The following is a 13383-nucleotide window of genomic DNA, read 5'->3' as shown; positions in this document are numbered from 1 at the left end:
GAGAGAAAGAGACAGGTGGTGTGAGGTCAGCTGACCACTCTGAATAACAAACAAGTTGCAGATTCTCACACACACACACCACTCACACACACACACACACACACACACACCACCACACACCACACACACTCACACACGCCCCACACACACACACACACACTCACACACACACACACACACAACACACAACACACACACACACACCACACACACACCACACACACACACACACACACACACACACAACACACACACACACACACACACACAACACACACACACACACACACACACGTAAAACCCAGACATGAGTCACCATTTTAACACTTCTGCTTCCCTGGTGTGGAGGTCAATGGTTTTCTGAATGCGTTTTGTGCTTGTTAGCCTGAAATAAGGACTGTGGTTAACACAAGCTGAAGAAATGTTAATTAGAAACCTTGTGGTGGCGAAGTCGATAGGGACTTGGCTTGGCAACTGGAAGGTCACCAGTTCCGGCAAGACCAAGTGCTACGAGGTGTCCCTGAGCAAGGCACCGTTCCCCACACTGCTCCCCGGGTGCCATTCAAAATGGCAGCACACTTCTCCTAACACAGGATGGGTCAATTGCAGAGAAACAATTTCCCCTCGAGGGATTAATAAAGGTCCATCTTAACTTTAATGTAACTTAGAGATTTCCCAGTTTATCTCGTGCTCTATTTTCATCATCGTGTTTTCATATCATGAAGTCTACTGTCGTTCTTATCGATGTTATCAGTATCGATGTTGGGTTAACTGACCCTTGAAACAGGAATGGAGACAGGACCAGAATTAGGAGAATGAACCCATATAAACCTCTGAAATATGACCACAACACATAACAATTAAAACTATCTACTTAAATGAAGCCAAAAGATGCGGCTTCAACGTCATCATTTCCCCTGATATCTACGAACAAAATATATCAAAGTTGTAGCAGAACTGCTCATAATGTATTATAACATCATGAAGTATCCAACAAAGGAACATTACATGAGTTTATTCCATTAAGTCAAATCCTCAAGTGTTGATATGAAATACAATAAGCAATTTTAATGTGGAAAATGTTGGCAGTCTTAGCTTCTGACCAAAGTGTTAGTTTCAGATTCACAGGTGAAGATGAAAAGGTGAGAAGCAGCCGTGGGAAGAAGAGGAGAAATAATGAAGTGGGGTAAAGTACGAGTTCATTCTCTGTTCACTCTATAATCAGTAGTATGTATCTGTGAAAAATATGTGGCTTTTGATTAATCTCTCCAATCATGAAGCTACTTCTGTGTCATAACCTCGAAGCACTGAACATTAGTGAGGTTTTAAAAGAGGTTATTTGATGGTTTTCCCTTCCCTGTACTAAGTTCTATTAGTTTGAACTCTTTAAAGTAGAGACACTACATACTGATATACACCTGAACATCAGCAGGAGAGGACTCTTTAAAGTAGAGACACTACATACTGATATACACCTGAACATCAGCAGGAGAGGACTCTTTAAAGTAGAGATACTACATACTGATATACACCTGAACATCAGCAGGAGAGGACTCTTTAAAGTAGAGACACTACATACTGATATACACCTGAGCATCAGCAGGAGAGGACTCTTTAAAGTAGAGACACTACACACTGATATACACCTGAACATCAGCAGGAGAGGACTCTTTAAAGTAGAGACACTACATACTGATATACACCTGAACATCATCAGGAGAGGACTCTTTAAAGTAGAGGCACTACATACTGATATACACCTGAACATCATCAGGAGAGGACTCTTTAAAGTAGAGACACTACATACTGATATACACCTGAACATCAGCAGGAGAAGACTCTTTAAAGTAGAGACACTACATACTGATATTACACCTGAACATCAGCAGGAGAGGACTCTTTAAAGTAGAGACACTACATACTGATATACACCTGAACATCAGCAGGAGAAGACTCTTTAAAGTAGAGACACTACATACTGATATACACCTGAACATCAGCAGGAGAGGACTCTTTAAAGTAGAGACACTACATACTGATATACACCTGAGCATCAGCAGGAGAGGACTCTTTAAAGTAGAGACACTACATACTGATATACACCTGAACATCAGCAGGAGAAGACTCTTTAAAGTAGAGACACTACATACTGATATACACCTGAACATCAGCAGGAGAGGACTCTTTAAAGTAGAGACACTACATACTGATATACACCTGAGCATCAGCAGGAGAGGACTCTTTAAAGTAGAGACACTACATACTGATATACACCTGAGCATCAGCAGGAGAGGACTCTTTAAAGTAGAGACACTACATACTGATATACACCTGAACATCAGCAGGAGAGGACTCTTTAAAGTAGAGACCACTACATACTGATATACACCTGAACATCAGCAGGAGAGGACTCTTTAAAGTAGAGACACTACATACTGTTATACACCTGAACATCAGCAGGAGAGGACTCTTTAAAGTAGAGACACTACATACTGATATACACCTGAACATCAGCAGGAGAGGACTCTTTAAAGTAGAGGACACTACATACTGATATACACCTGAGCATCAGCAGGAGAGGACTCTTTAAAGTAGAGACACTACATACTGATATACACCTGAACATCAGCAGGAGAGGACTCTTTAAAGTAGAGACACTACACACTGATATACACCTGAACATCAGCAGGAGAGGACTCTTTAAAGTAGAGACACTACATACTGATATATACCTGAACATCAGCAGGAGAGGACTCTTTGAAGTAGAGACACTACATACTGATATACACCTGAACATCAGCAGGAGAGGACTCTTTAAAGTAGAGACACTACATACTGATATACACCTGAACATCAGCAGGAGAGGACTCTTTAAAGTAGAGACACTACATACTGATATACACCTGAACATCAGCAGGAGAGGACTCTTTAAAGTAGAGACACTACATACTGATATACACCTGAGCATCAGCAGGAGAGGACTCTTTAAAGTAGAGACACTACATACTGATATACACCTGAACATCATCAGGAGAGGACTCTTTAAAGTAGAGGCACTACATACTGATATACACCTGAACATCATCAGGAGAGGACTCTTTAAAGTAGAGGCACTACATACTGATATACACCTGAGCATCAGCAGGAGAGGACTCTTTAAAGTAGAGACACTACACACTGATATACACCTGAACATCAGCAGGAGAGGACTCTTTAAAGTAGAGGCACTACATACTGATATACACCTGAGCATCATCAGGAGAGGACTCTTTAAAGTAGAGGCACTACATACTGATATACACCTGAGCATCAGCAGGAGAGGACTCTTTAAGTAGAGACACTACACACTGATATACACCTGAACATCAGCAGGAGAGGACTCTTTAAAGTAGAGACCACTACATACTGATATACACCTGAACATCAGCAGGAGAGGACTCTTAAAGTAGAGGCACTACATACTGATATACACCTGAACATCAGCAGGAGAGGACTCTTAAAGTAGAGACATTACATACTGATATACACCTGAACATCAGCAGGAGAGGACTCTTTAAAGTAGAGGCACTACATACTGATATACACCTGAACATCAGCAGGAGAGGACTCTTTAAAGTAGAGACACTACATACTGATATACACCTGAACATCAGCAGGAGAGGACTCTTTAAAGTAGAGACACTACATACTGATATACACCTGAACATCAGCAGGAGAGGACTCTTTAAAGTAGAGACACTACATACTGATACACACCCTGAACATCAGCAGGAGAGGACTCTTTTAAAGTAGAGGCACTACATACTGATACACACCTGAACATCAGCAGGAGAGGACTCTTTAAAGTAGAGACACTACATACTGATATATACCTGAACATCAGCAGGAGAGGACTCTTTAAAGTAGAGACACTACATACTGATATATACCTGAACATCAGCAGGAGAGGACTCTTTAAAGTAGAGACACTACATACTGATATATACCTGAACATCAGCAGGAGAGGACTCTTTAAAGTAGAGACACTACATACTGATATACACCTGAACATCAGCAGGAGAGGACTCTTTTAAAGTAGAGACACTACATACTGATATACACCTGAACATCAGCAGGAGAGGACTCTTTAAAGTAGAGACACTACATACTGATATACACCTGAACATCAGCAGGAGAGGACTCTTTAAAGTAGAGACACTACATACTGATATACACCTGAGCATCAGCAGGAGAGGACTCTTTAAAGTAGAGACACTACACACTGATATACACCTGAACATCAGCAGGAGAGGACTCTTTAAAGTAGAGACACTACATACTGATATACACCTGAACATCATCAGGAGAGGACTCTTTAAAGTAGAGGCACTACATACTGATATACACCTGAACATCATCAGGAGAGGACTCTTTAAAGTAGAGGCACTACATACTGATATACACCTGAGCATCAGCAGGAGAGGACTCTTTAAAGTAGAGACACTACACACTGATATACACCTGAACATCAGCAGGAGAGGACTCTTTAAAGTAGAGGCACTACATACTGATATACACCTGAGCATCATCAGGAGAGGACTCTTTAAAGTAGAGGCACTACATACTGATATACACCTGAGCATCAGCAGGAGAGGACTCTTTAAAGTAGAGACACTACACACTGATATACACCTGAACATCAGCAGGAGAGGACTCTTTAAAGTAGAGACACTACATACTGATATACACCTGAACATCAGCAGGAGAGGACTCTTTTAAAGTAGAGGCACTACATACTGATATACACCTGAACATCAGCAGGAGAGGACTCTTTAAAGTAGAGACACTACATACTGATATACACCTGAACATCAGCAGGAGAGGACTCTTTAAAGTAGAGACACTACATACTGATATACACCTGAACATCAGCAGGAGAGGACTCTTTAAAGTAGAGACACTACATACTGATATACACCTGAACATCAGCAGGAGAGGACTCTTTAAAGTAGAGACACTACATACTGATATACACCTGAACATCAGCAGGAGAGGACTCTTTAAAGTAGAGACACTACATACTGATATACACCTGAACATCAGCAGGAGAGGACTCTTTAAAGTAGAGACACTACATACTGATATACACCTGAACATCAGCAGGAGAGGACTCTTTAAAGTAGAGACACTACATACTGATATACACCTGAACATCAGCAGGAGAGGACTCTTTAAAGTAGAGACACTACATACTGATATACACCTGAACATCAGCAGGAGAGGACTCTTTAAAGTAGAGACACTACATACTGATATACACCTGAACATCAGCAGGAGAGGACTCTTTAAAGTAGAGACACTACATACTGATATACACCTGAACATCAGCAGGAGAGGACTCTTTAAAGTAGAGACACTACATACTGATATACACCTGAACATCAGCAGGAGAGGACTCTTTAAAGTAGAGACACTACATACTGATATACACCTGAACATCAGCAGGAGAGGACTCTTTAAAGTAGAGACACTACATACTGATATACACCTGAACATCAGCAGGAGAGGACTCTTTAAAGTAGAGACACTACATACTGATATACACCTGAACATCAGCAGGAGAGGACTCTTTAAAGTAGAGACACTACATACTGATATACACCTGAACATCAGCAGGAGAGGACTCTTTAAAGTAGAGACACTACATACTGATATACACCTGAACATCAGCAGGAGAGGACTCTTTAAAGTATAGACTCTACATACTGATATACACCTGAACATCAGCAGGAGAGGACTCTTTAAAGTAGAGACACTACATACTGATATACACCTGAACATCAGCAGGAGAGGACTCTTTAAAGTAGAGACACTACATACTGATATACACATGAACATCAGCAGGAGAGGACTCTTTAAAGTAGAGACACTACATACTGATATACACCTGAACATCAGCAGGAGAGGACTCTTTAAAGTAGAGACACTACATACTGATATACACCTGAACATCAGCAGGAGAGGACTCTTTAAAGTAGAGACACTACACACTGATATACACCTGAACATCAGCAGGAGAGGACTCTTTAAAGTAGAGACACTACACACTGATATACACCTGAACATCAGCAGGAGAGGACTCTTTAAAGTAGAGACACTACATACTGATATACACCTGAACATCAGCAGGAGAGGACTCTTTAAAGTAGAGACACTACACACTGATATACACCTGAACATCAGCAGGAGAGGACTCTTTAAAGAAGAGACACTACATACTGATATACATCTAAAATCCCCCTCTACTGTTCTTGTGTTTTCGATCAGAGGTGAAACAGAGAGATTGAGGGAGCTGTATATTTTAAATAAGTTTCAATGTCCTGAAAACAGGTATGACGTGTAATCTGATCGAAGTGTAAAAGGATTACAGAGACTTAAAGAGAAAGGAATGCAAGTCTCGTGCCGGTTTTCACTTTGTCACCACTCTCACGAAACCTATACCAGTCTGCACTGCAGCCAAAGAAAAGTACTTGATACTCAAGTTTGACATGAAGGGGTCCAAAAACACGACCTCTCTTTGTGTTATAAAAGAAACACCAAGTTCAAGTGACATGAAGAATTTAAATGGTGTCTCTACTGTGTGTTTCGGGACATTATTACAGTGTATTTTTACATGAAAACGCACTCTGATACGGTGATTTTAACAGTCAATATATTCATTTTGGAGATGATAATGAGGCACAAGCTTTTATACCCCAGGTGCAACACAAGGGAAGACTGGCTTTAGACTTCCTTTCAAACTCATTGTAGGTATTAGACATGATTGAGATTCTAGTGCAATGTGATGTAATCGCTCCTCGTCATATTTGAGATACCTGGTTTTCTGACAAATATTGCGATTTGCGATATTTGTTTTTAAGCGACCCTCTCCGGCTAGGAAGGTCGTATCAACGTGCTCCCGTCTCTAGCAGCCGAGCTACGAGTGAAAGAACTAAAGTTACATGAAACTTCCGTTGGGTTGCTTTAAAGTCAAGCTTCAGTTTGAGATTCACCCTGTGATAGAAACACGTGATGGAGCGTTACTGACCTGACTCTGAAACCATCTAGAGCTCCATTGGAAGCCATTTGGAAAAGTATTTCAAAAGCACTTGGCAGGTGATTGGATCAATCTGTCTATCACCTTCTGTCATGGGCCACTTCTGATTGGTTAACAATGGCTGGTACATGTGGAGCACAGGGCTTCTGATTGGTGCGGAGGACTGACGCACAAGAAACATGAAATGTAAATTTGATAATCGCATAATTTAAAATCGCGATTTCCATTTCAAATCGATGAATCGTTCAGCCCTACGACACATCGTGCACATTCCATCTGTCCTGTTCATTTTGTGGATTTCTTATTGACATTTATTTCGTTTTCTGTTGAGAATTATACGTTTTCGTTGCATTATTATTTGATATTATGTGTGGAAAAAAAGGAACAAATGTATGCATAAAGTGAATTGGAAAATGAACCTAAAACCATTGCACGAATAATGGAACACGACTTAAAGGTACAATTAAAGTGCTGTTTTCTAACGATGCTCTGTTTTTCACTCACTCCTAACAACCCAGGGTGCAAAAAGGTACATCGTGCATCCCTCAGTCAACTTGACCTTGCTTTAGGGAGCTACAAACTCTTTATGGTCGCCCTGAAGGATTCTGGGAGGGGTCTGGATCTCCGCCAGGTGACAGTAGCAGAGGAAGAGGAAGAGGAAGAAGGGGAGCTGGCCGACAGGAAACAGGAAGTGGCGAGGAGACAGTGTTCTGAAGGAGGGGAGAGAGGGGGAGTGTACAGTACTGACCTCAAACATGGAGGCAAAAAGAGAGGAGGGGGGAGAGGGGGGACAGCACAGTGGGGAGGCGAGGGTCAGAACATGTGATATGAGGAGTGAGACACAAATAACAGAGAGGTTTCCCAGACACCTCGAGTTTAATATGACACAAGTGTATGCTTTTGGACACACTGAGACCACTTCTCTCTCCATGGAGACACACACATTTTAACGTTTTGTTCTACGACATAAAAAAAGGGTTGAAAACGTAAAAGCACTTCCAGGCAAGCTCAGCATAAGTTGTGAAATGCTGAATAAGCACCGTATCCTACAAGATCTGCACTTGTTGGAAAACAATCGGCCAAATGTTGAGTCACGACAGGGTTGCGACCGCAAGGTATTGTGGGACAATATTATCTTCTTTTCCTTTCCTTAAGGATGGTCCACTGTATCCTAGAGGAGATTACAAAGGAAGTATTGAAGCTCCTTTCCTCTCATAGAGAATCTAATCAGCTCTTCTGGGTCATTTCCCTCGGTTAGCGAGGAGCAAACCCGACAATTTGGCCCCAGGGGTAGCTGCAGTGTTTGGATGTTGGGTACATGTTGGGGTCTCGGGTTGGCTCGCGGTGAGAGAGCAGGAAGGAGTCAACAGGTTTTCTGCAGAGCTGCGATGACGGGAGTCATTTATGTTCATCGATATCACCTCCAAATGCTTATCACTCGTCCTCCCTTTCTGCTGTCTCTCTCGTGGTTTTGGCAGCCGGCTCTCCTGCTGTTATGACTCTGTTTTTAATAATAGATTTATAAACCCTCACAGGCCAATAATATCTTTAAAAGTAAACAGGACAATCAAACAAAGACATTCCTTCGAATTAATCAACTTATATCAACATGAGCTATATTAATACATCTAAAGCGCAGCATCTCAAATAAACACGGTCTGTGTGTGTGTGTGTGCGTGTGCGTGCGTGCGTGTGTGTGTGTGTGTGTGTGCGTGTGTGTGTGCGTGTGTGTGCGTGCGTGTGTGTGTGCGTGCGTGTGTGTGCGTGTGTGTCAGGCAGCTATCATTAATCATACAAGTTATCAGAGCAATTATGACTTCCAGGCGGCAGCAGCAGCGACAATGTGCTACTGTGTAATCCAAACACACTGACAGAAAACACATCAATGAGGACACAGAAACTAGTCACACACACACACGTCACACACACACACACACACACACACACACACACACACACACACACACACACACACACAGAGACGCTTTTCATGTGCAGCCTGACACACTTTGCAGGTTTTCCTAAAATGGCCGATTAGCTCGCACCGAGGCTGGAGGAAACGCTGCTTTTTGACTCTCAATTTTATTTTGTCTCTTTCATCTTGTCATCTACACACACACACACACACACACACACACACACACACACACACACACACACACACCACACACACACACACACACACACACACACACACACACACACACACAACACACACACACACACACACACACACACACACACACACACACACACACACACACACACACACACACACACACACACACACACCACACACACACACACACACACACACACACACACACACACACACACACACACACACACACACACACACACACACACACACCACACACACACACACACACCACACACACACACACACACACACACACACACACACACACACACACACAGATAGCTGAAGGCTTGGACAGACACGCAGGCGTCAGAGACTCTGCTGACTCAGATGACTGTGGTGTGAAAGTGAATTGTTATGTCAGACTCAGAGTCTCCTCCTGATGTTGAGCCCCTTCTGTGTTTCCTAAACATCTGATTAATGAAATTAAGGATTTTCCACAGGTTAGATCACCGTTAATATTCCATGCCTCACATACTTATGTATAATAACTTGCCTTATATCTTGTTACTGTAAACTTGTAATTCAACATGTATATTTTCTACTTTCTTGTTTATTTCTTTTCATTGAATAGCATGTCTTTGTATGCTGCTGCAACACAAGCATTTCCCAAATTGGGATCAATATACTTCTTATCTTATCGTACCTTTCTGTGTCTTAAAAGAGGCACCGTTATGCTTTTTGTGGGTTATATAGGTTTTAATGCATGTAAATGGTCTCAAACGCGAAACATCCCTGTGTTCCCTCTAGAGCAGGGGTGTCAAACTCAAATCCGGCCGGCGACCTAATTGTATGTGGCCCGCAAGAGCTTGCAAAGAATATAATATACAATACAATTGGTGTAATTGTTGAATATTTACTTTCAATTATTTGCCCTAGACTTCTTCTTTCAGACGTAGTTATTTAGGAAGATATTCCAGATCTGATAATAATCCAATGCGGGGCCAACAGTGTAATATCACTGTTTCCCATACATTGATTTATTGGTGGCGGGTCGCCACAATTAAATATCGTCCGCCACAAATGGATCTCATTTCTTTCTTTGTTTTTGTTTGTTTTTTGTTTTTGGTGGTCTAATGGATAGTGAGGTGGGCTGATGATCGGAAGGTTGCGAGTTCAAATCTTGCCTGGAACACCACTACTAGTGTGCCCTTGAGTAAGGCACTTAGCCCTCGGTTCCTCCAGGGAGAAAGTCGTAGTTGTAAATCGCTTTGGAATGAGGCGTCTGCTGGGAGAAGAAACCCCACAGATCTCCGGTGTGTCTCACTCATTAGCAACACAGAGCAACCGGCCCGTTGAGTGCAACCATAATGCTGATGTGGCCCGGGATGGAATTGAGTTTGACACCCCTGCTCTAGAGGGACTCTCTTTTTTCCAGGTGTCTTAAACATTTTGAAAATGTGTGACAAACTGGTTTCAGAACCAAAACATCATCTGGTGCGTCAGCAGACACATATCATGGCTTCGTGATTAAATGACCAAATATGTAACAGCCAATACTGAAGGGTTGCATAAAACGGGCAGAAATAATGTTTAAAAAATGTCCATTAAAGTTATTCAAAGTCCAAGGTTATGTCTAAAATGTCTCTGTTGTCAGTCTTAAACCTAAATATATCACTTCTTTATGGTAGAAAAACATAAAATAGCACAAAACCTCCATATTTGATAGGGTGGAAACAGCGCTTTATGCAAGAAAAATGACTGAAAATAATAAATAATGTCCATTACAGTTACTCAAAGTCCAAGGTGATGTCTTAAATGTATTTTACGGCAGTCTAAAACCCCAAAATATCACTTTAATATATTAGAAAACAGAGAATAGCACGACGTCTCTGTTTTTCATAAGCATGAAAAATTACGGACGGCAATTGCTTGGTGAATAAAATGTCAGAAAATAAGAAATAATGTCCACTCGAAGTCCAAGGAGATGCGTCTTAAATCAGTCTAAAACCCAAGGATATCACGTGATACATACAATAAACCAACATCTCCATATTACGTGGATAAAAACAGCCTTTTCTGCCATTTTTTGTAAGAAAAATTACTTTGAAAAAAGGCCGATACTCAAAATAATTGCAGATTATTTTTCCGGGGCAGCTCTTGGTTGTTTGCTGGTGTATAAAACGTCAAAGAATAAGAACAAATGTCCACTTAAAGTCCAAGAAGATGTCCTTTTGACAATCTGACACTCATAGATATCACTTTAATATGATATTTAACAGAGAAGAGCACAACATCTCTGTTATTCATACGCAAAAAAACTGCTTTTTCTGCAATTATTGCAAGAAAAATGACTGAAAACTATAAGTGTCCGTTATGGAAACTCAAAGTACAGGGTGATGTCTTTAATCAAAAACCCAAAGTAATCACTTTAATATGATGTAAACTGGAGAATAGCTATCCCTGCCATGGTAAATTACTTTAACGCTGGTTAAAAGAAATGCTCATTAGTTTCCTGTGCAGCTATAGGTTTGTGGCTGGTGTATTAAACGTCAAATAACATGAACAATGTCCAAAGTGATGTCTTAAATCAGTCTAAGAACCCAGAGAGATCACTTTAATATGATATAAAACAGAGAAAAGAACACAACCCCCATAATCCATCGGCTGAAAGCTGCTTGTTCTGCAAGAAAAATCACTTTTAAGACAAACCGATTCTCAGAATGATTGCTGATTATTTTCCTGTGTAGCTCAGCTCTACGGGAAAGCACACTTTTCAAAGATAACTGCACTTCTAGAAGTTTCCTGACTCATCTCATCTGCTTTATGACTGATTGCTGTACGAGTTGCTTTACATACATAAGGCTTGTAACTCTACATGAAAATACTTCTATTTTTAGTTATATTTATGTTTAGAAAAATGCAAAGCGATGCCTGTTGTGGATTATCTGCTGTCTGCTGAGCATCCTCTGTGAAGGTCTTTGTGGCTTTGCAGGAAACTGAGAGCTTCATGTTGAGAAACCACAGCTTTTCTTACAAATCTGACTAAAACCTGAACTGTGTACCACACAATGAGCAACACATATAATGCTTAAAAGAGCTATTAAAGTAAGTTTTAAATGCTGCAAAAACCTGATTTCACTCTGCAAACTAAGCCTCCTGTCACTCTCATCTCTCATGAATGTAACCCCTGTCAAAGTGCATTAAAAACGCATCACCAGTGTGAGTTTAAGGCTGTGGTTGTGATTTATAGCAACAATAGTGGAGCAGCAGTCACATGCAGCAACAGGTCTGAGATAGGCCGAATCTAAACACACACCACAGCATTTAATAATGACTTCTTACCTCTTTTTCTCCTTATCAGCAGTCATGTTGGTGCAGTAAATCCCTCCGCAGACAAAAGTAGGTCCAACTTTAGTTAGTTTTTGAAGTGACAGGAGTTTTATTAGTCCATGAAGTGACAGTTATTGGAGGATTGGGGGCGTACAGTCTCAGAACACTGCCGAGGATTGTACCGCCTCTCCCCGCAGAAAGCCTCTCTCAGGCCGGGTATTAGAGGCTGTTTTTGCCGCTAACTTTCCTCTTTCTCTCCGGTGTGTGAACTCGCAGATCTGCTCGCTCTCTGACCCGCAGCTCAGCTGGCTCCGAGCTGCTGCCCTGAACCCGGCACGCTGATTGGCTGGAAACACAGCCCAGGAAGACGCCCCCCTTGATAAGTCCCGCCCCCTTCACATGTCAACCAATGAGCGCTGCTTACCTGCTGCTGCGCTCAAACAGGTGTGAGCTGAGGCGGAAATCAGTGTGGAGGTGGAAAGCAACGAAGTACTTTTTTTGACATACTTGAGTATTTTCATTTACTGTTATTTTATACTTTACTATTTTATACTATTTTGAATCTCAATGAGACCTATCCTGGTTAAATAAAGGTACCAATAAATAAAATACAAATACTTTTGTATTATAAAACACGTGATACACTTTTTAACTAAAAAAATACTGAAAGTGATAATGAGTACTTTTACTTTTGGTACCTGAAGTAAAATTTGATTCTGAAACTTTTGTACTTGGATGCAGGACTTTGTAACAGAATATTTTTACACCTGAGTTTTTCTACTTCTTACTGAAAAACGTACAATATTACTTATTACTTATTAATAATGAATATACTGATACCTTTTAATGTGAAAGTGTATAAGTATGAGTAACG

The 13383-nt window shown here is 41.1% G+C and overlaps 1 protein-coding gene across 2 annotated transcripts in view; it reads right to left on the bottom strand.

The window, feature by feature from the left end:
• Nucleotides 1-12828, bottom strand: part of epas1b (endothelial PAS domain protein 1b) — a 79749-nt gene extending 66921 nt beyond the window's left edge. For both annotated transcript variants that reach the window (XM_034208806.1, XM_034208807.1), the window contains exon 1: nt 12522-12828. In XM_034208806.1, coding sequence (XP_034064697.1) covers nt 12522-12547 — 26 coding nt within the window. In that variant the 5' untranslated portion in view covers nt 12548-12828. The remainder of the gene's footprint in view (nt 1-12521) is intronic.
• Between the last annotated feature and the right edge of the window lie 555 nt (nt 12829-13383).

The sequence above is a fragment of the Gymnodraco acuticeps genome, unplaced genomic scaffold, assembly GCF_902827175.1.
Source record: "Gymnodraco acuticeps unplaced genomic scaffold, fGymAcu1.1, whole genome shotgun sequence".
Taxonomy (NCBI): Eukaryota; Metazoa; Chordata; class Actinopteri; order Perciformes; family Bathydraconidae; genus Gymnodraco; species Gymnodraco acuticeps.
The sequence above is the reverse complement of the archived record's forward strand: the minus strand, read 5'-3'. Positions and strand labels throughout refer to the sequence as shown.